General features: G+C 38.9%; 2 protein-coding genes across 3 annotated transcripts; one reads left to right on the top strand and one right to left on the bottom strand.

Annotated features, from left to right (window-relative positions):
* Positions 1-1,598: 1,598 nt before the first annotated feature.
* Positions 1,599-20,300, bottom strand: LOC147228129 (peroxisomal acyl-coenzyme A oxidase 1-like). 2 transcript variants are annotated; one of them, XM_086156800.1, is made up of 14 exons: positions 20,039-20,300; positions 18,654-18,813; positions 17,010-17,170; positions 12,607-12,714; positions 11,846-11,965; positions 11,586-11,701; positions 10,802-10,971; positions 9,956-10,118; positions 9,325-9,515; positions 8,538-8,717; positions 7,639-7,744; positions 6,976-7,119; positions 6,080-6,286; positions 1,599-3,934 (listed from the first exon to the last, which is right to left on the bottom strand). In XM_086156800.1, the coding sequence occupies exons 1-14, from the start codon at positions 20,145-20,147 to the stop codon at positions 3,884-3,886; spliced, it is 1,986 nt and encodes a 661-aa protein (XP_086012926.1). In that variant the 5' UTR covers positions 20,148-20,300; the 3' UTR covers positions 1,599-3,883. The 2 variants fall into 2 exon arrangements, with proteins under 2 accessions (XP_086012926.1, XP_086012925.1); XM_086156799.1 differs by lacking the exon at positions 17,010-17,170 and adding an exon at positions 14,892-15,052.
* A 94-nt stretch (positions 20,301-20,394) lies between these two features.
* On the top strand, positions 20,395-25,459 carry LOC147228128 (CST complex subunit TEN1-like). Its single transcript, XM_086156365.1, has 3 exons — positions 20,395-20,564; positions 24,007-24,164; positions 24,532-25,459. The coding sequence occupies exons 1-3, from the start codon at positions 20,476-20,478 to the stop codon at positions 24,681-24,683; spliced, it is 399 nt and encodes a 132-aa protein (XP_086012491.1). The 5' UTR covers positions 20,395-20,475; the 3' UTR covers positions 24,684-25,459.
* The last annotated feature ends 640 nt before the right edge of the window (positions 25,460-26,099 follow it).

Raw genomic sequence — 26,099 nt, 5'->3', positions numbered from 1 at the left:
TAGAGAACTGTTTACTGAACAACCCGTAATTTTTATGATTACTGGTGTAATACCCTGGGTTAGTTATTACAAAACATCAGAATTTACTTCCTCATGATTTGTGTGTGAAAATACAGCTTCACCTTTATGACATCATAACTTCCCCTTTTACAGTGTAATTACATCACAGGAACATCAAATTCACCATTCAATACCATACACTGTGTTGCTCTTGCTTGACTTTAAAACAGCCTTATACCCTCTTTTAAGTTTGCTTTCAAATTATCGTACATACATCTGTCCATTTAAACCACCAGCATGCTGGCCACTTTGCTTTCAATCAGTGATGCTGTAATATTGATATTACACCAAAAGCTGTCTAATAACAGACAAAACACATGATGTTTAAGACCAGAGTCCAATCTAATGCAGGTCTTTTCCCTTTATTGTTATGCTACTTTATTCGTTATCTACTCATTATTTGAGGAGAGGGTACTACATCACCATACTTCATTGTTGTATCAATCTTCCTTAAGTCCCCACACCAAACAATATTAATCTAATGCCTAAGGTTACTCTATACCCTGTCTTTCTTTCTCTCCAAGTCTTTATCAGCCAATCCTTTAAATGGGGAGTTTGGGCATTTTGGATTTTAAAAACTTGATTATTAAAAGTTAGATCATTTAAAGCACCAAAACAAGTTAATCTGTGACTGGAATTTATCTGATAACCTAAACTGTTTTTATTAGAAAATAAAGTTCTCAGATTCAAAGGAGAATCTGTCACATGATAAGCTATATTAACCAGCTTAGCTCAGGGTGCATCCTTTACTTTCCTCATATAACCCTTTCTAAAGCAGCACTTTCCCCGTAACTTTAGGTATTAGATTTAATCTCAAATTAATTTACAACTTTTGCCACTTTCACTCATGGCTGTTTTACTTTCCAGTCCTACCCTTTTGACTGCATTACAATAAGGACTTCATTCCTCTAGTTAAATCTACCCTCACTTTGCTTCTTGTGTTAGAACTTCATATGGTCTGTGGTCAACATTTGGGTTCTCCCATCTCACCACATTTCCCCTTCTCACGCTCTACACCACAGGTGCATATCTTTAGCTTTCATGTGCATACTCAGTGGCTTATGGGTAACATCTTGGTATTTATTGCAACATAAACTGACTCCTTTATAACCCAACACAATGGCGAACCATTAGAATTCATTGTCCCCTGGATACTATGCCTCAGTGTCACATTGTAGAAACAGGTTTCCATTTTATCATGAGCTTCAGCAAAAACAATTTAGGTCAACCACTGCTCCAAATCTCAATCCTACATGCTTCTGAAACACCTACCTGCCCTCCCACATCATCCTCCTCAATGAACTCCAAGATCTTGTTGTCCATTCCCTTTCCTGGCATCCATCTGTCTATGATGAGAAGGGTAAAAATGTCTTTTTTTACCAGACCTACACTGGGTGTCAGTTGACATTCCTACGCTATGTTCACTGCCTTGCGGCCATGGTGTACACAGGTCCCAAAAGATGAGAGTATCAGAGTGATGACTGAGAAAAATAAGTAAGTAAACAAATAAATAAATCCTCAGTAAAAATGTACGAGCATTCCACTTTATTCGGTACATCTCTCATGCATTATCTTCAGTTACCATTCTTAACAATGTACCTAGAATTTTTGTGTGACTTGAATTAGTAGGATTGTTAAAGGCTGTTAACAAAGCATATATACAAAGATGAACAAAATACATCTTAATTATTTCATTGCTATTAACACAATTTACATGTCAAATCATTTACTCTGTAAAAACTATTACTATTCAAGAAATGAAAGAAACTTATCATGATTAGCCAGCATTTCAATCATCCCATTTCTTACAGCTGAAATTAACTGATACAAAAAATGTTTAAATATTGAAAATGTTGTAAGCCCAATGAGATGATGTTTTCAATTAATTACTTTGAAAGGACAATTTCTTCACATCCTCCTCCCGATCATCTCCATGCTCATGGGCACGTAAGGCCATGGTGACTTTCTCAGGCACATAATAATCTAACAAATCACCATTGAAGTTTATCAGTCATAGTACTTTATAAAAAATATATTGTATCATGTCTTTTACATTCCTTAACTCTTCCACTCTACAAACCAGAAAGTTTAATCGAATAAACTGAACAGAGTAACAACACAAATCACCAATCTCTGAAAAAACATGTCTGGTTGATTAAATTCTAACACATGCTTCTAAAAGGTTTTCATGAAATTATAACAAAAATTATGAAGCTTTAATCTAGACAAGATTGTGGTTTGCACAAGTAAGTCATATTTGTGTTGTCAAGAGTAAATCAGTAGAACTTAGCAGTATTAATTAAACTGACCAGTTTGAAAAACAAAACAATTGTAAGATGGGATGAGATCCCTTTATCAGACTAAGATATCAGGGATATATTTGACGTTTCCTTTGCAATTTACTCTCTTGCGGAAACATCTGTCACATTCAATGCAATGCATGAACAACCTTTGTTGTTCGCTGAAGAAAAAGTCTGGTATTATCCTTAAAGTGAGGGCCATTGAACGGTTCATTATTGTTTGGTAGATTTTTGACAACCTTCAGGTGAGCTCATTCTGTAGAGCACTGAAAAGCAGTTTGTTTACACGCGTCACTAAAAATGGTGAGTCCAGTAAAACAATTTCTAGGGATAACATAACAGATAATAACTTGTCCTGTAATACCCTCTTTCTCAAAAATCAAAAACCTCAAAACATTAATTGCTTTAGTCATTCTTTCAGACAGAACCTGAAGCTGAAAACCTGACTGCAAAAACTTTATTCAAGCAATAACTTGCATATATTTTATAGACGTACCTGCATCTCTCTTATCAACGGGATAGATACCCTTTGTTTCGGGGTGTCTATGCCAAAGGGATAGATACCCAGAAACAGATAGCTTTGAATGAGTTCCGTTCCAAAACAAAATAGGTATTAATTACTTAGAAAAGGGTCAAATTTGAAAGAGAATAAAAGCTGATTCAATGATACTGACTGAGGTATCCAGGCATAACTTGGAGACCATTGTGGCTTTGCATTGCAGATCAATAATAGTCTTTACACTTGTTGAAACCAATTTGAAAAATAGTACATTATGAACATTAACAAAGTAATATTTTAGAATTGTATTATTTAAAATTGCTATGATTTAATTCGACGACAGCACAATTGAAGGAAAAGTGCATGCACAAATCCCTCCTACTGGCAGAATTGACTTTGGTCTGTAGGTGTATTGTTGTACAACTGCACAACAACTAAAAAAAGTGTTACAGTATATTATGGTTAAATATCCATTTATCTTCGTTTGATGAGTCTTTATTTCTACTTCTGTAATTTGTTTTGTAACCTGTCTGATAGAAATTACGGGTAAGCTGCTATTGCATTAACCACAATCCATTGATGCCACTGGCATATATCGATTAAGGTAATAGGACGCCCCCTCCAAAATCACTGTTGTTTCCGACAACACAATTTTAGGAAAACTGTGTCATTTGTCATTTGTGTTTCCTAAATGCTTCAAGAATTTTCTTCTCTTTTTGTCTTGTTTTCGGGTTGCATTCACTATTCATTAAAGTAACGTTTGAAGGTCAATTAATGTTGTTGACCCAATCTGAGCTGCTTTTCAGTTATCTACTTAATGCCCTCTGTTATATTAGAGAGGGGACTTGACATTACAGAATAAAACATCCTTTAGAGGCTGATACCATGAAGACAGAATCAAAATAGAAGCTTAATTTCTTCAGCTGAAAACGGTCGGTAAAAAGCACCACACAACGTTTTCGAATTTGTGCCTTTTATGTCGTAGTGGTCGATCAACACCAGGATTAACGATTCACAGGTCAGCTCACAGTTTGGACCGCAGGGGCTTCAGATACTTGTGGAAGGACTCATGGACCTAAGAGGGGGGAAAAAACATAAAATCAATCATTAACTACTGTAATGTCCAATTTCAGGGTAAAAATAGAAGTCTCCTAACAATCCTATTTCCTGCTCATTTCAACAGTGGAAGGTAGGGTTGACAAAGTGTGTTTTTATTCACGATTCAAGATTTTTTTCGTCACATATATTGTAAGAATATGGTGATTCTGACAATGCAATGACATTCTAATTTTGCACACTCCCTTTTATACCAGACAGATAGGAATAGGAACAATAAGTGATAATAACACAAGACCATGTGACAACAGTATGGTAGACACCTTACAGAGGTGTACCAAAAAGAAAAAGTACAGGCAGTAAGTAAATTATAGCAGTTATAATTTAAGTAAGTATAAATACCAACTAAGAAAGGAAATACTAACTATTATAAATTAAGGAGGGGGAGTAAAATGGCTCTTGTGTTCTGTTAGCAGGCACTGGGGGTTAGTAGTGTGTGTGTGTGGGGGGGTGTGTGTGGGGGGTGTTCAGGGGTCTGACAGCCAGTGGCAAATAACTTTTTGGGGTTTTCAGAATCCTGTCCGGATGGCGGAAGTGTGAATAGGGTGTGTTGTGGGTCTGAAATGTTCTTTGTGGTGTGGTGGGCCCTCCTCATGACCTTTGATATAGAATTGTCTTAAAGTGACAGGAAGGCCAGTGACTTTCTGGGTTGCTTTGATCACCCTCTGGAGAGCCATCCTGTTTTGAACCAGTAAATTCCAAGCCACACAGTGATGGAAGAGGTGATGATACTCTCCTCTGTGCTTCTGTAAAAGTTGCTTAAAAAGTACAGCCTCTGCTTTGACTTTCTCAGGAGCTGCTTGGTGTTGTAAGACCAGGTGAGACCCTTGCCAATATGTGTGCAAAGGAACTTCACCCTCTCCACTTGTGTCTCCTTAATGTAAATTGGGGTGCGCAGCTCCTTCTTCTACTCACTAACAATAATCATCTCCTTGGTGTTCTCTGTATTTAAGGTGAGGTTATTATCCTGACACAGGGCCACGAGTTCTGCCACCTTTGTGACCATTATACCGGTCACCACAGGTGATCAGTGCAATGACTGTGGTGTTGTACACAAATTTTATACTTTTATGATGTTGGTGGTGGTATGGGATGCCACGCAGTCATTGGTTAAGAGGGTGTAAAGCAAGGGGCTCAGCACACAACCCTCGGAGGTCCCCATGCTTACAGTTCTGGTGCCAACTCTGTCTGACTGGTGTCTGTTAGAAAGTTCAGCACCCAGTTCCAGAGGTAAAGTGTCAGACCAAGGACGAGAAGCTTCTAAGCAAGTCTATGTGTGGTGACTGTGTTGAAAGCCGAGCTGTAGTCAATAAACAGCATTCTGACATAGGTGTCTTTGCCCTCTTAGTGTGTGAGGGCTATGTTGACAATGTCCTCACTGGACTGGTTCCTCCTATATGCATATTGTAGTTGAAGTTGATCCAGGGTGTCTGGGATGGGTCTTTTAATGTATGTTCTTCATTGCAGTTGAGGTGAATACAACCGGGTAATAGTTATTGTGGAAAGTGACTGATCTTCTTGGGTAGGGGCCCAAAACCAGGTGGGAACAGGGGTCTGAGTGAGGGACAAGTTGAAAATGTCCGTCAGCTTTGATTAGCAGACCCTAGGTATCTGACCGGAGATGTTGTCTGGGCCAGCTGCCTTTTGCAGGTTTATCCTCTTCAGAGACAAGCGCAACTACGCTGATGACATGGAGACTGAACTTGTTCAGCTCACCTGGTAGTGAGCTTGAGCTGTTTGTGGCCCTATTGTGACGCTTCACTGTGATATGCTGCAGGCTGTGCCACATTCGCTAGGAATCTGCAGCAGCAAAATGTCCCTCCAGTCTGTACAGACTTATGGCTCATGAGATGGACCTGCACAAGTCATATCTGGCCTTTTTGTATTCCTCTGAGGAAAATGCAGAGGAGTTGGCATGCAGCATGGCCTGCACATTTGAGTTGACGTCTGGTTTATTTATTTATTTGTTAGGATGATGCTCTCCGAGCATTCAATTTGACTGTTCCCCTTTACACGGTTTATAGGTCACAATAAGAGTTGCCTTACTCATGTAACAAAACTCGTGGAATTAAAGTTGTCTATGTCTCACAAGACTTATACTGACCTCTGTGGAGTTAAGTGGTGAGCGGCGGGCCCATTCAAACATGTGCTCATAGACATTCCCGTCATACCGTCCCAAGACAGACTTCAGCTTCTTGTCATTGAAATCGAAGGCATCTACCAGCACTACGGCATTGGGCCTCAGCTGAGACAACAGGTCCTTGATACTAACAGAAATCTGTTGCATCTGGGCCGCATTCAGTAGTCCAGCCTCAAATAAAAAGGAAATATAAAGATCAAGATGTGCTGTTAGACTACATTCAGCAACATAAGCAGTGAGGAAACAAGTTTCAGCCTAGTTTCAAAGCTGGCATAGAGGCTTATGTGAGCCTTAGCTGAAATCTCATTGAAAAAGTATTTGACAAAGAATTGCTATGTTTACTTTGTTTGAAATTCTGATTATAGTTGTTGGTATATTTTCATTAAAATGATTGTGATATTTGTGTTTCCAAAAGATATCACTCACATGACAATTACATCAATAAAGTTAGAAATGACACATTTGGGCTGAATCATTGCTATAGAACAAAAATGGCTCCTTTGGTTAGCATACAGCTCAAATAACATTCAGTCTAGCACTGCATTTCATGGTCAGTATCTCACCAGTAAATACCATTTTTACTACCAAAATGAGAGCAAAGAAATAATTGACACAAATTTCAAATCGAAATAAGAACTGACCAATACAAATAATTTCATACTCCATTGCTTCGGCCTAATTTGATTACGAGCACATGACACATCGTTCTCATGTCCCAAATTAACATGAGCTGATGCTGATTGTCTTACAAAAAGATTCAGTGTGTTGTTAATTTAAAACAAAATAGTACAAAACAGCTCCACGAGGGAAAAGAAAAATCCGACCTTCAACATATATAATTCTATTATTATAATCTTTACCTGTAGAAAATCTCCAGAATTCTTGGTGATACCATGAAGTGTGTAGAGCAGAGCCAGAGTTGACAGCACTGAGTGTATCGGTGTGTCAGTAATCTCTCCTAGCTTGTCAGTGAAGAGCTTCACCACAACGTAATGACAGTGGGCCTATGAGTAGACAAACAGGTGGAACATGGATGTTGAATAAAATCAGTAAAATCAGGAGAACAAATTTATGAATGATTTAATATTTGTTGGCTCGGGTTAGATCTTTGGATTTGAACGCTAATCCAAGCAAAATCTAAACTGCAAGCTCTTGAAACTTTAGAATACATCTGTGGAAAATCTTTGTATACTAAATCCCACATTTCACATTACCCTATGATTCTGGCTTCATATAGAATGGTGACAGCAATTTCTATGTACTGTATAACGAGTAGCTGGCTGCAATGGATGATACTTATGAAAATGATAATTGTTAATTTGAACATTTATATTCGAAAAATTTAAGCTTCTTGGTGTGAGTGACATACTGTATATTCAGATCAAGACATTTGGGCCCTTTTCCAGTATCAGGTTACTGATACAGGGTTTGGACTCAATTATCATTAATCTGTTTACAAATTTGTTTCAGGGGTAAAGTTATGTTTTGAAAATGGACTAACACACTTGAGGAATTGAACTCACATCCGAGGCTCTAACCAGATCAATAGCGCTGCTGTTCCAGGCATCGTGATGACTCTTCCTGTTATGCAATTCCTGCTGGATACACTTAGCAGCCACCTCTACCAAACTACACACACAGACACATTAGAAGGACAAACAAAAGACATTTGCCCCCCCAGCCCCTGTTTGACATGAACACTTTATTTTTTTGCTTTTGGCTACTACACAGTTGTTGCTGCAAGTGTCCCCTCAATTTGAAAGGAACAAGCTGACAATTATCCCTAAGTCATATATTTAACATCCACCTGCTCTCACTCTGATGTCTGAGACCGAGATGCTACGTGTGGACTAGCTTGGCCACTGTTTGTGCAGAGGACACAGCTGATGCCGGATGAAATGTGGCCATGTGAAATAGTATTTGTGGAAGGGTACGTGAAAGGAATAAGAATGGTCAACAGCACAGAACAGCGGATTAATGCAGATGGCCTCGGATGAAGGTTATTAATATTGGCCACTGCTAAAACAGTGGCCAATATCAATGTTAAACTGTTATCACTGTTAAAACATCTGCATTCATCATTCATCTGCATTGGGGACTTAAAAAAATACAAAAAAGCAGACAGATGGTCAGCCATTGCCCACTATCTTCCTTCTTTTGCATCAAGTCAAAATTATGATTTTAAATTTTTAGCAGATGGCCATATCTAATTTCCAAGTACTGAGAGGTAATTCTTAATCGTATTGTACCACAAACCAGCACCATTTTGTAGTCTCCAAGTCAAGGAAGGCCTGTAATAGCTGATAGTTAACCCTAAATACAAAGTCTTTGCAATAAAGCAATACGTACAATAAAAAGTATGAAGCATTATTTACCAAGCCTGCCAATACACGTCAACGAAGAAAAGCCGTCTGACACTTACATGGCAGCTCGTAGTTTGTACAACTCCACGAGGCTTGAAAGGTCATTAATGTCCACAACCGTTGGTCTTGCAGCAACAGGCTGAGGCTGGACCCTCCCATACGCTGCCTCATTCAGGTATGACACAATCCCGCTAAGCTGTCGGCCAGCTTTAGCCTGCCTGTAGCTCTTCACCAAGTATCTGTACAGTCAAAATAGCAGTGACCATTAACACACACATTTTTGAAGTATTTTATTTTCAACAGTATGAAATGAAGGTAATAATAATAAGCTCCTCGTTGCAGGGGACAATAACCCAAGGAAATATTGTAGTTTAGTATATTTGAATCCATCTTCAGTTTGTTTGTGCACTTGATGGACAAGAGATTGTGGCCTATTGGAGAATTATTTAATTGTCTTTTCTGTAGAAATTGTAAAACATAACCGGTTTCTAAACCTGTCTTGCTGAGCTTAGGGTGCTAGTTACATTAAACTAATACAGATTCCAGACTGTTTATTTTTATTATGGGGTGAGTGTGGATCATCTTCATCTGTGATACTGTTGAGCCTCAAGAAAGTGTGGTTATGTCTGTAATTGTTTTTTGGTCCTACTTACAGTGGATTCAACCTTTTAGTCTCGACTTGTGTATATCAATGTGTACCAACAATGTGTAAAAGCAAAACAGAGCAATATAATCTTTCCAGCTGCACGTGATTGTAAAGATAAGCTGTTGGGAATTTGACAGCCAGTCAGTTTTGCCTTGATGAGGCCTTGCAGCTGTTGCATACACCTAAGTGTGGAGACGTACCTCGCAGTCTGCAACATCATGACTGTGTTCTCGCCCTCATAAGTGCAGGTAGGAGTGAACTCGACATAAATGTCTGGTAAGGCACTGCTGCGAGAGTAGCCATGGCCTCCACATGACATGCGGCACACCTCAATGGCAGAATTAGCCACCCAAGTGGTGAAGGCCTTCAAACCAGCGGACAGAGCGTGAAGCTATAAAGTGGAGGGCAAAGAGGGTTGAGTTAACGTCCTCCAGGCCAAATATAGGGTAAAAATTATAATCAACTGGTCACCTCAGTAAGATCCAGAGTTTCTAGTGTAAAAGAGAAAAGCTAGGTTTGTCGATGAAGCGAATTTTTAGTCAACGAAGACAATCCAGTGAAAAGAATAAGAGAGACAGTCCGTTGGGTGTTTGTCTTCTTCTAGGTGGGAGTTAAAGCCTCTATAATCCAAACCAGTGATAAAATTATTGATTGAATTAAGTTTTTAGCTCTCTGTTGTTACACGTAGATGGGACAGAGGTTGAATAAACATGCCAAATTCTAAGCGTAACCTTTAATCCAGTCATTCAAGAAAAATTATGAGACAATCATCACACCCAGTCAACAGCTTCTTTCCAAACAGAATTTATGTAAAGAATCTTCACTCAGTACCTCAGGCATTTCACTAAAGTCCCCCTGGTTAATATCTCCTGTGATTCGGTGGTAGGTCTGGCTCATGTACTGCCCCACAAATGTGAAGGCGTAGGCCGTAGCAAGCAGCGGGAACAGTTTGTACTGTTGTGTCTGGTAGTCGAGGATCTGGGGCTCAGGCTCTCTGCCAAGGAAGAAAATATTTTGTAACTAAAAAGCACAATAATTTGAGAAAACACATACAAAAAAAAATGTAGGAAGAAAGACTGATATATATATATACACGCATATATGTGTGTGTATTTATATATACATATGTATAAATATGTATATACATGCATATATACTGAAGATAGTGAACAGCTGGAGTAGGACAAAGCGGGGCTAGAGAATGGATGGATGGACTTTTGCTTGTTATTTATTTTTAATTGTTTTTCATCAGCCATGTTACAGGTACTGTTCGAAAAAAGCATTTCCGGTACATATTTGTGGATGTTATTGGTATGTAATTAAAAGTTGCAGCCCATATATGTACAGATATATTCATTCAGTAATTTTTAGCTGGTGCGGCTTATATTCAGGTGCAATCTATTGTCCGGAAATTAAAGTACACACACATGTATGTCTATATATATATATACATACATATATATATATATATATAAAATTCTCATCATACATTGATCACACACACACACGTATATATACATATACACAGGACGGACGGACGGACGGACGGACGGACGGACAGACGGACAGACGGACAGACGGACAGACGGACAGACGGACAGACGGACAGACGGACAGACGGACAGACGGACAGACAGACAGACAGACAGATGTGAGATGAGATTTGTAAGGACTGACCCTGGTCGGATTTCAGACTGGTGGCGAACGGCACTGTAGCGGATAGCAATGGTACAGGACTTGGCAAGGGCCCGAGCTGACTCGCCTACAATCATGGAGCGGATAAAAACCATGGTGCCATAGGTCAGCTTGGAACTAGGTGGCTTCACATAGCTCCCATCTGGCTCCACCTAGTGGCAAGAAACAAATAATTTTGTATGCAGAGCTGTTTAGCACATGGAAAGAGCAATATTCACTGACATTTAGTATCTTCTGGTTACAGACTGATTTCTTACAGATGCTTGTGTAACTGGAGTCTTTTAAGTCAATTGAAAATCTGAACTGTATTTTCAATCAAGGGAATAATACGGAGTCCTGTTCAATTCTGTTTAATAATGGACTGATAAATATATCTGTTGACTGTTATGATGAAAAAGCACACACAAAGTCTCGCGTGTAACAAGTATTATCAAAAAAATCTCATCATAAGAACTGTGATGATTTGAGATCCATCTCAAAAATGTTTTTGAACTAATAGCCCGAAAGTTAAGAATCTAATCAAATAAGGAGTGAAGGGACTTCCATTCATTTTGTGTCTAAGATTGTGTTATTTTCCAATGAAGCTTCAGCTGCCAAGATCAATCCTGACAACAATCAAATACCCTTCGAAATTTGAAATTGGGCAATTAAGTTGATTACAGTTATTTAAGGCACAAAACAAAAAAAAAACAAAAACTTAAGACTGTAGTAGGCTTCAGGGAAAATAGAGAGTTTAAAGTATCAACTTTAAAACATAGTAAATCACCTTGGCATATTTCATGAGCATGTTCTCTCGTGGTATTCGAACATTGTCCATTTTCAGGAAGCCATTGTCAACTTCACTAAAGCCAAACTTTGGTCCAATATCCCCAACCACGATACCTTGAAGATGGCGTCCGAATAGAGTGGTAAGGGGAAAGAAGATAAAGACAGAGAGCCCGCCAGTTATGACAAGCGACATCAGTCAAAATAAGGACTGTACCAAAAAAAGAGCACATCTAGAGACAGATTACAAACAGCTGCTACCTGTAAGGGGCTCATGCGTGCTCATGTCCCGGATAGGTACAATGAAAGCATGTAGACCATGGCAGTTTCCCTGAGTGTAAAGCTGGGCAAGGACTATGGCGTGGTTTGAGGTCTTCCCAACTACAAAGAAAAAAAAGTGAGAAGGTTAAAAGTGTTCTTTTTTTTTTTGCAGGTAAATAAGGCTTTCTCAGGCTACAAAGAAAATGAAAGGAGAGCACGCTGAACAAAATATCAAAATAAATTATAATAGTGATCATTTTAACAATGCAAGGTATATTTCTAACTAAGGGGAACGGAGTGATAATTTGATCAGTATCCTGTCTAATATTAAAATCTTAATGGCCTTTGGGCAAGTCATATCAATTCAAATTCTCATTATCTGTGAATAAATATCTGTAAGCTACTCCCTTCGATGCCCTGCCTTGTGTCAGTTTCCACACACGCACGCCCAGCCAGACAGACAGACGGGGAAAAAAACAACAAAAAACAAAAATACAAATATGGCATATTCCAAATGTAAACCAACTGTTTTTTGAAGATGAAATGTTTACTTTTCCCTTTTATTCCATCTGAATAAAAGTGCATTGTGTATCTCAGCTTTGAAATATATCTTTACATACAGACTACATATGGTGATATTCGTGTTAGACTTAAGACACAAAGAAATCCAGAATCGTAATTTTAAGAGTGAAATTCCATTCTTTGTGAACTCAAGGTTGCAAAATAACTCTGATCAGTCTTAGTATTGTAAATGTACTTACGTCCTCCAGGCCACCATTTGATGGAACTGACTGTCGGACTGTTCAGGACAAATTCCTGAGTGTCTGGGTCATATGTAGCTGTTGTCTCTAGGCCTCTGAGGTGCGTACCTGGAAAAGGGCAGCATATCAAAGCCCAACAAACACATGTCAGTGTGCATAAGGAATGAACAGCGGAATAAAAATGAATTAAAATTCAGGGATGACTGCAAAACATCAAGTCCATCTGTTAGACATTTTCAGAATATAATTAAACTTTATCACTCAATTATTTAAAAAAAACTTATATCTGAGGGGAAAAAAATCCCAGTGGTAAATACAGGTGATAATACGTTCAATTTGGTATATCTAATATTGAACAGGTACACCAGTTATTACACCTTTACAAATGCAGTATAACAGCAGACTAATTCTGATCTTTAGGAGAATTATAAAATTCAGCTGTCATTAAAAAATGTAAGAGGTATTCTTTTTTGAAATAACCATTTACAAAAACACCTGATGAAAATATAAGGAACGCCATCGCGTTTCATGTGTTCAATGGAAATAACAGTTTTTTTTCATTTGGTTTGTTTTGGAAGTTTTAACATAAATTTCTGTTGTTTTCCATTGGGTGTATTCTGAGCATAGGGGTTTTTAAATTCACTCTGAAGTCTGACCATGTTGTTGCTTATATTGTGTTTCAACCGCACCACCCCTCCTGTTGTTCTGGGATCTGCTTAGTAGGTTGAAAGCCCCTGAGTTAAAGTGTCTTATATAGACTATAATTTAATTAGATTTGATAGCAATCTGTACATTGAAATGTCCATAAATAATGAACATGTTGCTGTTTTATACTGTATTTGCTTGGTTTAAGTGTACCTGATACACGAAAAGGTGATCTTTTAAAAACGTATAGGAGCTAAGCTGAGAACTTGTAAATGTTTGACAGATCTAAAACGATAAAATAAGGATTTAAAGACATGTACTTCCTGCTGTGTGTCATAAACACGCCTTAATCTGAACATGGGTCTACGTAAACAAATTCATTATGGCAGGTTTCCTTATCAGTTTCAATCTCAGCAGCCAATTCATATGAGCATGTGTTTATGAGCAAATCAGCAACATGCAAGCTGGAATCCAGGATTGCCTCATGTTGATTTGAATATTCCAATCATTTTAAAAGAAGCACCATGCATCTTAACCAACAATGAGTATGCAAGACCACTTTTGGATCACTATTTTAACAATTTGCAAGTGAAAACCAAAGAAATGAGGCTTTGATTGCATTTGCAATGTTAGTTACTTTGTTACATTGAAAATTCTCACATATCGATTAAGATATCACCGTGAAAGCAGGCAGCAGACAGATTATTATCAATGCAGAAGAGTTTGGGGTTAATTTATCAAATATTTTTCAGTATGCTGAATGGCACAAAGGGTTCTAAGTCAACTATTGCCATTTTAACTCTAGATGAGTTATGATGAGAGTAACTAAAAAATAAATATGTTCACTTTTAGACTTGAAACCAACGACTGCCAATAAACTTCACAGGGGAGAACTTAATAGGAATACATATACAATAGGGCATTTATATTTATGATGCTTCTCTATTCATGTCAGGTCTGTTTGGCTCTGTACTGTTTGTTTGAATTTGCCACCTGGTACTTTTTCAAGCACCACCTCACCAAGATTCCCAGCATGTCACATTGATCTATAATGATTGGTCAGAGAAAAACTTTACCAATATTGGTACAAGTTGAAACATGTGGAGTAACTGAAACTATATGTGCAATAACTCATACAAACGTGTGAAAAGCTGAAACTATATGGGCAATAACGCATACAAACATGTGCAATAACTGAAATTCTATTAGTAAAATCTCTCTAGAAAAGTGTACGTGTGCGCAAATGTACATGAATGCTTAGCTGTGGAGTAATTATGTGCTGTGTGATATAGACGGTCACTTGCTGCTGTTCTCTTGAGGTGGTGTTATGAGAGCAAGTACAGATACCAAAACAGCCAAGCAAAACAGTGTTGAGCTGAGATCAACACCCGAAATGCTCCCTCTTCTTGCTTTTAGAGGAATCAGACCTTGATGATCCTTAGAAACAACGCAGATCAGACTTTAAACTTTCAAGAAAGTATAAGCCAAGTATTTTGTTTGCCGATATTGCACTTCATTTTTTTAATGGCACTGGCAAGAATATATGTGATCAAATAGTTCTAAGAATCAAAAGTTTCTTCTTCAAAGCACTGGCTCTCAAAAACATGAAATGGAATTTGGACTCCTCTCTGATATTTTACCGTGGCCCATCTCAGTTTGAGCATAGGTGCCGATGATCTCTAGATTCCAGGCAGGCATGAAGAAATGGTCCATTTGGTCTGGGGTGGCCTGGTTAAGCAGTGTGGGCAGGAACATTCCAAGATGCAGGTCCAAGGGGTCTGGCCTACCTGGGTGTACACAACTAGGCCACATACGACAGGTGCGAATAGAGAAGAAAACCAGGTGGCCATATAAAGAAAGAGGGAAAACGTATTGGACATTAGGAGTGATTGAAAAAATGATGAGCAGGAAGTGGAAGACAGATGGATACGTTCAGTTGTAAGGATAGAAAGGACAAAGATGAATTACACCAGAGTGTGAGAATATTGTGCATTTTGAAACAACGGTTTTGATGAAAATTTCAGTTAAGATTTCATGTGTACTCAGGATGTGCATGCATTGTGTTCACAGTTTGTTTTTTGGCTATCTGGCAGATAATAGACTCAGGCCTGGCTTTTTCTTTAATTCAAGTAGCTCATTGGGCCTTCATTAATATTTCCATATCCATCGATTTAATTCAGATTCTACTTTTAATTAAACAATGAAAAAAGATGGTTGATGTCGGTGAATCATTTCCAAAGTCAGTGCAAACAGACTGTGGCAGAAAATTGAGAAAGATGGTCTCATTAGGTGATTACATAAAACATATTCTTGAACTCAAAGCTACCAAAATCAGAATAGAAGAAAATGTCTAATATCAAAGTCTGGGTCATAAATTCTCAACTTTTGATGTAGTCTTGAACCAGTGAAATTCAAACAACATTCACTATACTTACTCGCAAAGAAGCATCAAACAATAGCTGCTTGGCCCACTTTCTCCCTCAAAACATATTTCTCAGCGTCTCCGTTTACAAAGGGTTATTCATTCAGAAGCTACAACTCAGCCTCATTACAGGCTGCCAGATTTTTCTGCAGAGCACTGGGCACAGACTAGAATTATGTTTGACTCAGGTTAACTAGTAGATGAGACAAACAAATGAAAAATTCTGCCAACTAAGCACACATTTACAAAGTCAAAAAAAAGAGCAAGTTGTCTTTTTGAGTAACATGCCCATTTGTATTAGAAAATGTAATTGAGATAATCAGAGGTCATGCTGAATCCAGACTTGAAGATGAGACTAACGATAAACTAAGACAGATAATCATCTAATTCCTCAAATCAACTCAGTCTGAACCTGCTGAGATTTGCATTCAGTGATAGAAAACAACTAACAAGCATATTGTACATTATTTTTAAAACAAGAAGCTGTTTTCCTGTTGATCTGTTGTATTTTTTCTTATCTATAAATATGAGAAGTAAGAATGGAGTATTCTGTGGGTGTCTATTATGATTTAAACATAATGATTTAAGCTGTCAGTGCCTTGCTGCACTGACAGCAAGGCAATTGTTAAAGAAATTGCTGGTAGAGAAAGTTAGCCTAGCAGTTGATAAGTTCACATGATATGCTCGCAAAATAGCTCGAGTCCTGTTTGTTGACCACTCTGCAAAGCAAAACACACTAAAGACTGATGTTAAAAGTATGCTGACAGAGTGCATGTGTTTGTGTATAGTATGTAGGTATGTACCAAAGAAAATAACAGAGAAGAGAAGCAGACCCAGCGCTTTTTGTCATTGGAGTTACTGAATCATTAGTACATTAAGAGAGAGAGAGTTGTTAGAAGGAAAGCAGAACAAACTACTAGTGATGGGAATATTCTCTTGTTGAGGTGAGACACAGACAGCTAACTTCTTTTTAGGTTTCTAGAAATCTTAGGGGTCCACAAGGCACACCAATGTTCAAAGTGCAGTTACAGCTAGGACTATAATTAGTATGAATACTAGTACGAACTCCTGCTAGAGATGACTTGTGAATCATTAGCCAACATGCAAATCTGAAAGATTATTTCGATCTGTCAAACCTCTACAAGAAATAATTAATCCCACTGTCTGTGGTAGAAATGCCTCTTTCTATTTAAATGTGTTTGGTTTTTAATCACACAAATAAGCTTAGAATACAACCTGCCATAATTTCTAATTTTAAAGATTAATATAGAGACCTAAAAATAACAAAAAAAATAACCATAATGTCAGCACATCAACAGCTAAGTCCAGGACTGACCGTGACCCAACTCAGTTTGGGCATATGTGCCCAGGACCTGGAAGGATTCAGCCAAGGGTAACCATTTCTTGGACTGCTGGGAGTCACACTGGCTGTACAGGGTTGGGAGGAACATGACATAATGTAGCCCCAGGGCTTCATGATGGATGCCTAGAAATGTACTGGATGAGGGGAAAGTATAGGATAGACAACTGTGGATCAGACTTGGTGTTATTCAAGCGTTGTGAAACTAGCGTGAGTGATATCGCAATGTTATGGAAGCCCTTAAAGACCTCAATCGGCAAAGTCTAAGACTATTGGATTCATGTTTTGCTAAGGAGGTTCCATATTATCAGTGCTTATTTCTACATTATTTCAAGGACTTTTGGGGAAATCGATTGCTGGTGATACTTAATAAAAGAACAGGATGTAAAACAGTACAACTAATATTAATACGGTCAATATGATTTATGTGAAGGTTCTCAGTCATTCAGGTCATGGTCAATTGTAGCCAAATCTTAACGTGACACTAGACTTAGTTTCTCTCCTTGAAGATGTTTCACCTCACCCCAATAACTGAAGAAATGTCTCAGATTTTGGTGAAATGTTTCAAGGTCCAAGTCCAATTGCCAAGGCAAGATTTGACAACGAATGATAAACTTTTTTTTTTCAAGCAGCTGTCAAAGTGTTGGCAAACGAAAACTGTTAAAGCTCTACTTGTGAGAAAAGACTGACAGAAAAATAGAAAATCAAGGTGGATGTAGGTTTATTTTGAAGGACAGCATCTCTACAGCCTAGAGAATTGTTTCAATGTACTTGGTGTTTGTAAAGTAGAGCAAACCCATATATTTTTGAGGCAAATAAGAGTAATTGCGAGCCTCAATGAAATAGAAGTTAATTTTCCATATGAGGGACAGACAGAAGTTACATACCAAGAGTTTGACCATAAAGCAAATTTTGCTGTAATTGGGACTTGGAGAGTCTCTACTTGACATTTCTACATAATGATAGCTGTCTGAAGTCTGTATGATCCTTTAAAAACGGAAACCCTTGGACATTGCACCGAGACAGAATCAAACTAATGAATGATCCATTCCACTTTGAAACCAGCTACAGTGAGCTGAAATGCCCTTTGTCCCGGTTCTTAACCTTCTGCTAAACTTCATCTGTTTAGTAACAGGTATGCATTTGCTCACTCTTATAAAAATGAATCCATACTGCTAGTCAAGTTGCTGTTTGTAAAATGATGGCTTAATATGAATTAGTGAATACAACTGCTTCATTCCTTAAATTTTGGACAAAAAATTAGCAAGTAGAAGTGAAATCATAACAAGAGATTTCACAGTTGTCTCTTCACTTCATCTCATACTTTTTAGACACCTTCTAATAAATTATGATCCTATTAAACAAACAACGACTTTTGAGTTAGACATTATCTAGAAGAAAGGCGCATTGCTCTTCCTCCCTTGAACAAACATATCATGTTGCAATATCATAATCAGTTTCCAGATCTGAATTAATGAGCCAGCAAAACAAATACTTTTAACATAAAGGTACTTGAACAAACAAGCCTAGTCTCATAACCATGTACAGGAAATGTGAGTGGCTTGACTCTAGGGAGACCTGTTAAATGTTAGTCTCCCATGTGGGTTGTGCTATACGTACCTCTTATAGCAGTAGATCTCCTCTGGGTCTGCAATGCCATACTCTCTTATTTTCAGGATCATTTGGGCACTCTTTCTAACAGCCTGGTCATAGCGCTCACTGCGGGAAAGAAAGTTGGGGTCCTCTTCCTGAAAGGCTGGGTCACTGAGGACAATTGATTCTACAGTAAAGAAGATTCAATATTAGAAGACAGTAAACGAGCAAAGCTTATATCATTTCAACAATGGTGCCCTTACCCAAGTCTGAACATACAGGATTTGTATGTTTGGGAGCTATTGGAAAGTGTTTGGGAAAATCGTAATAGGTATGTATAAAAAAATGAACCAAAAATGGGAATTTAAGACTTTAAATTAAGAATTTAAGACAAAAATGGGAATTTTGACTTCTCCACGGTGACATAAGAAAATCCTTCAGTAAGATTTCCTTATTCATTTGTTTTATTAGATTTTACCTCATTCACATTTGAACCCCTTATCACAGCAAAGGATAAGGATTAGAAAAAGAAAGAAAGAAAGCCCTTTAGTATGTTCATATTCAGTGATAAATACAGTACAACATCTGTGAAATTCGGACACCATATTTAACCCATTGCGGATGAATCATGAGCAGTACCGGGGGGCAGTTAGAAGTTGTGTGTCTTGCTGAACACTCCTGGAGGCTTGATGGAGTGCGGGATTGAAACAGGAATGTTTGGTTCAAAAACAACTGCACTAACCCTCTGAGCCAAGTCATCCAAATAATAAACTTGAACCATTGTGGTCTTTTACCACCTGACAAAACTGTATGTTTCATTGCAAGAAATTTCAAAAATTAAAATAAAATCAAAGGCAGGCACATCGGCTATTGATTTTTTTTTTAGTTTTGAAGTTCAGTTTCAAATCCCTACACTAGTTCTTCATTTATTGACACGTTTCTACAAACACTTGGTCCTTTCAAAATGTCCACACTCCTTTGTTTGCATGTGGAGGAGAGCAAATGTACCTATGCAGCAAAAATCAGTTGTGTTTAGAGATGTCTTTGTAAACTTGCTCCAGGGCTGGGTCATGTCCCCATATTCAGATTAGAATTAGCTTCAGGGAAACACGAAAATGAAGATGTATGCATTAGTGAGGAGAGAACCGACACAAAAAAAGGTTGACCGCCCTACCAAACTTATGTTATGGTTGAATGCTTTACCACTAGAATACTTTTTGGGGGACAGTTGACCCTGTAGAAGCTGCATGCTAACACTAGCCTGTTAAAGCATCGTTTGGTTTTGCTTCGAACCACATTGATACCCTCAGCCAACATCGACTGTTTCAGCTATGTTTTGATATTGTCAATACACTAAACTGCAAGTACGTTTTAAGGTGAAGCTGTAAAAGACATGAAATGTTAAACCTTACCGATTTCTCGCCTTCTTGTGGTCTTTTCTGGGCCCCCGTCCAAAATGTTGGTAAGTTTGTCGACGTCGAAAGTAGCACTTTGCCGCTCTTTCAGAATGTCGGGATTCATTGTTTAGGTATCACGCCACAAACCAACGAGATGTTTTTTACACCTGAAGGGTGTTCAGCAAAGATTCTGGACAGGCAATCTGACGACTTGTCCAGTAACACAACCTCCGGTTGAGAGGCAGAGGACGGGTTACAAGTGGCTTTCTCCCATGGTGATTGGTTGTTGGTCCGCAATGAATCTTTGCCACTAACCGTTTGGCGAATGGCACGTAATAGTATAGAAGTCACATGACAAACCAGGAAGTAAACCTAGTCAACCAAACACCAGACGATTTCCATGCATCCATGCTCAAATATCGAGTGAATTCATCGAGGAAATATTTTTATCAATGCTTCCTGCGGCTGCAGCTTTTCGTTTTCCCTGGGAGATGAAGTCCGGTGAAGTGGAGCAGGGAGAATCAGTGAGAACCTTTGGCAGGTGGATTTCGTTTGTTCTCACCCCGTGAATACAATAAGAGCTGTGCTGAAAAATAAACCCAGTTAATGATATTTAAAAAGAGCTTCGCAATCAGTTCAAATTGGTTCTCTAAACTGAGTGATTTCAGCTCCATCTGTGTTTCATTCAGTAAAGTAAAAATGTTGTCGTACAGGGAAACATTTTTTGTCACTGTGCATCTTCTTCTCCTCTCGGCTTTTCCCTTCAGGGTCGCCACAGCGAATTCTCTGCGACCTCTAGCTCTGCTTCCTGTCTTTTTGTCATTGTAACTGTTTCTAGTCCAAACAGCATTGCTGATCTCACCACTGTCTTGTACACCCTCCCTGTCATTCTGGCTGATTGTCTTCTACCTTATAGTATCCCTGACACTTTTTTCCACCCATCCCAACCTGCTTGACCAGCCTCTTCACCTCTTTTCCACACTCTCCTCCAACTTCTTGATCTTCACTTGCTGTAGCCTCACCGTTCCACCCGAGTTTCTCTCATTTACACACATATACTCTGTCTTGCTGTGAATAACTTTCATTGCTCTCCTTTCCAGCGCATACCTCCACCTCTCTGGATTTTCCTCAACCTGTTCTCTGCTCTCACTGCAGATTACAATGTCATCTGCAAACATCATGGTCCATGGAGATTCCTGTCTAACCTCATCTGTCAGCCTGTCCTTCACTATTGCAAACAAGAAGGGGCTCAGAGGTGATCCCTGATGGAGTCCCACCTCCACCTGGAACTTCTCTGTTATACTTACAACACACCGCAGCACTGTCTCACATTTAGCATAAATGTCCTGTACCAGTCTAACAAACTGTACTTCTCTGCTATTCCATATTTCCTCAAACAAAACCAGAGCTCCTCTCTTGGCACCCTGTCATATGCTTTTTCTAGGCCTACAAAAACACAGTGCAGCTCCCACTGGCCTTCTCAAAGCAAATAATGCATCCGTAGTACTCCTACGCATGAAGCCTTACTGCAGTTCCCAAATGCTGACTTCTGCTCTCAGTCTAGTTTCCACTACTCTTTCACATAACTTCATTGTATGGCTCATCAACTTTATCCCTCTATAGCAATTCTGCACATCCCCCTTATTCATTAAAATGGGCACCATCACATTTCGTCTCCATTCTTCAGGCATCTTCTCACTCTCTAAGATCCTGTTGAATAAACTAGTCAGAAACTCTACCGCTGCCTCTCCTAGACACTTCCATATCATCAGGACCAACTGCCTTTCCACACTTCATCCTCTTCAATGCCCTCCTCACTTCACTTTTACTAATCTCTGCTAGTTTGTGGTCTACAATAGTCACCTCTTTTACCCTTGCCTCTCTTTCATTTTCCACATTCATGAGCTCTTCGAAGTACTCTTTTATCTTCCCATTACTCTTCTTGCATTTGTCAATACATTTCCCTCTATCCTGAATCACCTGGACCTGTTGTACATCCTTTCCATCGTTTCTCTGTTTCGCCACCCTTTATAAATCATTCTCTCTCTTTACTGTTCAACCGAGCATACAAGTCATTGTGCGCCCTTTGTTTTGCCTTCGCTACCTCTATCTTTACCGTAAGTTGTATCTCCCTGTACTCCTGTCTATTCTCTTCAGTCCTCTCAGTTTCCCACTTCTTCTTTGGTAATCACTTTTTCTGTATACACTCCTGCACTTCCTCATTCCACCACCAATTCTCCTTATCCACTTTCCTTCTAGATGACACACCAAGTACTCTCCTACCTGTCTCCCTGATAACACTAGCTGTTTTTGTCCAATCATCTGGATCCTCTCTCTGACCACCCAGAGCCTTTCTCAACTCCTCTCTGAAAACCATACAACACTCCTCCCTTTTCACCTTCCACCACTTTGTCCTCTGCTCTGCCTTTGTCCTCTTGATCTTCCTTGTCACCAGAGTCATCCTGCAAACCAGCATGCTATCCTGTCTGGCTACACTCTCACCGACAACTACTTTGCAGTCACTGATCTCTTTCAGGTTACCTCGTCTATACAAGATGTAGTCTACCTGCGTGCTCCTACTTTCACTCTTATAAGTTAACCTATGTTCCTGTCTTTCCTGGAAAAAAGTATTCACTACAGCCATTTTCATCCTTTTTGAAAAAACGTCTGTCCCTTTGCGTTTCTATCCTGTATACCAAATCTGCCCATCGCTTCTTCATCCCCTCTATTGCCTGCACCAACATGCCCATTGAAGTCTGCACCAATTACCTCATCTCCGGGGATATTCTGCATCGCTTCATCTAGCTCCTTACAGAACTTCTCCTTCTCCTCAAACTCACATCCCACCTGTGGGGAATAGCCACGAACAATATTGAAAATCACACCTTCAATTTCCAAGTACAGACTCATAAGTCTATCTGACATTCTTTTCACCTCCAGAACATTCCCGACAAACTCCTCCTTCAAGATAACTCCTACTCCATTTCTCTTCTTGTCAGTACCATGATAGTACAACTTAAAGCCTGCTCCTAAGCTTCTAGCCTTACTACCTTTCGAACTGGTGTCCTGGACACACAGTGTATCCACTTTCCTTCTCTGCATCATGTCGACCAACTCTCTACCTTTAGCTGTCATAGTCCCAATATTCAAAGTCCCTACTCTCAGTCCTAGACTCTTGCCTTTCCTCTTCTCTCTGCTTCCGAACAGGCCTTCCTCCTTTCCTTCTTTGACCTACAGTAGCCCAGTTTCCATTGGTTCCCTGTAGGTCATCGGTACAATTGGCGTTAGTTGTTAACCCAGGCCTCAACCAGATCCAGTGTGATCTGGTTATTATGGTTGATTAGCATGTTTGGTTTTGGCAAAAGTTTTACGCTGGATGCCCTTCCTAACGCATCATTCTTTTTTATCCAGGCTTGGTACCGGCTCAGGGACAATATTTTGTCACTGTGCATGTAACACTTAGTACTTTTTAATCCACTGAATCCTATAGCAACAACATAAGTTTCTACTCAGCGGCTCCCTTTCAAAAAGGCATGAGTGAATTCACATTTTGATAATAAAATAATTGGCTGTATTTTTATTGTTAGGGTTAGTAAATATTAAAAGCTGTAATGATTTTGAATAATAACTAAGTCATACTTTTATTTTGCTGATAAGGTTTTTTCATTTTTTTCAGTATACTCTAATAGTTAATCAGACATGATAATTGCCTTTGACTTGTTTGCATCTATGGTCGAGGCCAAGGGTCGGCAATCTTTACCCCTCAAAGAGCCATTTATGCAGGCAACAAAACATTTTGAACTCCGAAAAAAAGACGTTGGATTTAAGGTTACTTTTAAGCATTATACTCTGTCTATTTTAGTCCCTCTTGTATTTGTGAAAAAAAAAAAGCCAAACTTAAAATATGCACTGGCAGCAAAACCAAAAATGCTGTCCTCTCTCTATGGACTGTAATCCATTAAACGTACGTTTCATTTTTCTAGACTCACCCGCTATCAGCCAGAAGAGTCCAAGGCTACGCTCTCAACACAGCATGCTGCAGAAGAACACCATGTTGTTATCCACACCTTGTTTGTTGAGCCTTTCAATCCAATAGTTGGTGCCCAGTACATGGTCCTGGGTGAGATAGACAGTGCTGAGGGTAGGTAAGGACTTTCTGGTCTCTTACGACCTGAAAATCTTGAATAATTTAGTACAACTCTGAAACAGTAGTTTCGATTTGACTATTTCAAGAGATGTGAGCCTGCTTCTGTAGCTGAGGGTTGGATTGCCACAGTCCCCTACTTCGGCCACCACCCGACTCAAAATACATCTGACCCCCTTTTCTCCTCACCAAGAGGATTACACAAGATTAGTTTGAACTTTATTGTTTACAGTTGTTAAACTTAACAGTTTACCATTTAACCAGAAGTGCAAAAGACCAGCAGGTGCAGATATGATAAACAAATTAACAATATGTACACGGTATATTATGCTATATTAGTCTCTTTTATCCGTATGTCTTCCAGGCGTCGACGTGGTGGTCCGTGCACGTGTACTAAACTGTGTTGATGGTGTAAACATCGCCCTTCTACAAAAGGCCATCACTGAGCAGAGGAGCTTCTTCAGGGAGAGAGGGAACAAACCACCTGATGCTGTACAGCCTACAGATGCAACCTGAACTGGGTCGTAGGGCCTTAGTTGACTAGTTGATTTTCAAACTGTATTGCTAATTATGGTTTTCAATATAGACTGTGCTATTTGAGGAGCTCGGTTAGGTTTAAAGCTGTTTGTACCCACTGAAACCAAAATGATATACTCATTCATGATATATCTAGCAGGCACTAAAACTTTCCTCTCCACCATTTACATTAAAGGTTTTTAGCAAATGAATCCTGGTAGTTATTTGTCTAGCAATTTAAAATCAACGGGTTGATCAGGATACCAAGTTGCTTCCTATTGGAAGCAGATTTTATACAATAAAAAACCTTTCACATTTGATGTCACTTATATTGCCTTTTTTTCCGTTCTAGCCATCTTTGACACAATTTGCCGGTCTTTAAATGTCCATAAATTCCAGCAATCAGACTGTTTCCAGTGTTCTTTTATATTTCTTTGTCTTTTTGTGTTTTTTCAGCTCCATGTATGTATTATCTTAATGCCAACATAAAGGTTGTTTAGACTTTACAGATTCTTGTGCGCTAATAGTTAGACAACCTTTTCTGTCTTGTCACTTTGAATAGCCTAACAATGAATTAGAGCTTTTCTCAGTTGATTATACATTCAACCACATTTACGTATTTTAGTTTGCCTGTTAACAGCAATAATAAAATGAATAATTATCAGACGTGGATGCTGTGACTCGTGGGCGCTTTCATGACCTGACAAGTATTGAACCTCTGGATTAATTGAAGTTGAAAATAAGTACATCTCTAATTTGGATGTAAATAATGAACTCAGGAGACAAAGTTACAAATACAGTTGTATGAAAAAGTTTGGGCACCCCTGATCATTTTAAGGATTTTCCTTTATTAATCATATAGCAGACAAACACAGTGATATTTGAGAAGTGAAATGAAGTTTATAGGATTAACAGAGAGTGAGCAATAATTACTTAGACAAAAGTAGGCAGGTGCATAAATTTGGGCACCCTTGTTGTTTTATTGATTTGAATACCTTTAGCACTAATTATTGGAACGCAAAATTTGTTTTGTTCTCCTCTTTGCATCTTCTCCGAAGAGTGGCAACATGGGAGCCTCAAAACAACTGACAAATGACCTGAAAACAAAGATTGTTTGACATCATGGTTTAGGGGAAGGATATAGTGATGGGACGGTGAAACCTCGAGGAGCTATTGACACTCTTAACAAATTTTCGGCACTGTATTGATACTGTTTTGGTCACCCAATAGTGACCCCTGCAGTAGTTATAAAATCATTGCAGGTAAAGAAATTCCTTGTTTGTGTAATTTCGAACAAGGGGCTCAGAGCTGATCCCTGATGGAGTCCCACCTCAACCTTGAACTTCTCTGTTTCCCCTACAGCACACCGTACCAGTGTCTCACAGCTAGCATACATGTCCTGCACCAGTCTAACAT

This window comes from Fistularia commersonii, chromosome 12, assembly GCF_037954325.1.
Source record: "Fistularia commersonii isolate RoL2024-O1a breed Wild chromosome 12, RoL_Fcom_v1.0, whole genome shotgun sequence".
Lineage (NCBI taxonomy): Eukaryota > Metazoa > Chordata > Actinopteri > Syngnathiformes > Fistulariidae > Fistularia > Fistularia commersonii.
This window is presented reverse-complemented; position numbering and strand designations above follow the sequence as displayed.

Bases quoted from the DNA above. Each gene is read 5' to 3' on its own strand.
- LOC147228129 (XM_086156800.1), bottom strand. From the start codon at position 20,147: ATGAATCCCGACATTCTGAAAGAGCGGCAAAGTGCTACTTTCGACGTC. The intron at 11,702-11,845 runs GTAGCAGCTGTT...GCCATCTTCAAG, and splicing joins CACGCATGAGCCCCTTACAG to GTATCGTGGTTGGGGATATT. The intron at 6,287-6,975 runs GTAAAGATTATA...TTTTTATTTGAG, and splicing joins ATTCTGGAGATTTTCTACAG to GCTGGACTACTGAATGCGGC.
- LOC147228128 (XM_086156365.1), top strand. From the start codon at position 20,476: ATGCTTCCTGCGGCTGCAGCTTTTCGTTTTCCCTGGGAGATGAAGTCC. The intron at 20,565-24,006 runs GTGGATTTCGTT...TCATTTTTCTAG, and splicing joins TCAGTGAGAACCTTTGGCAG to ACTCACCCGCTATCAGCCAG. The intron at 24,165-24,531 runs GTAGGTAAGGAC...TATGTCTTCCAG, and splicing joins TGAGATAGACAGTGCTGAGG to GCGTCGACGTGGTGGTCCGT.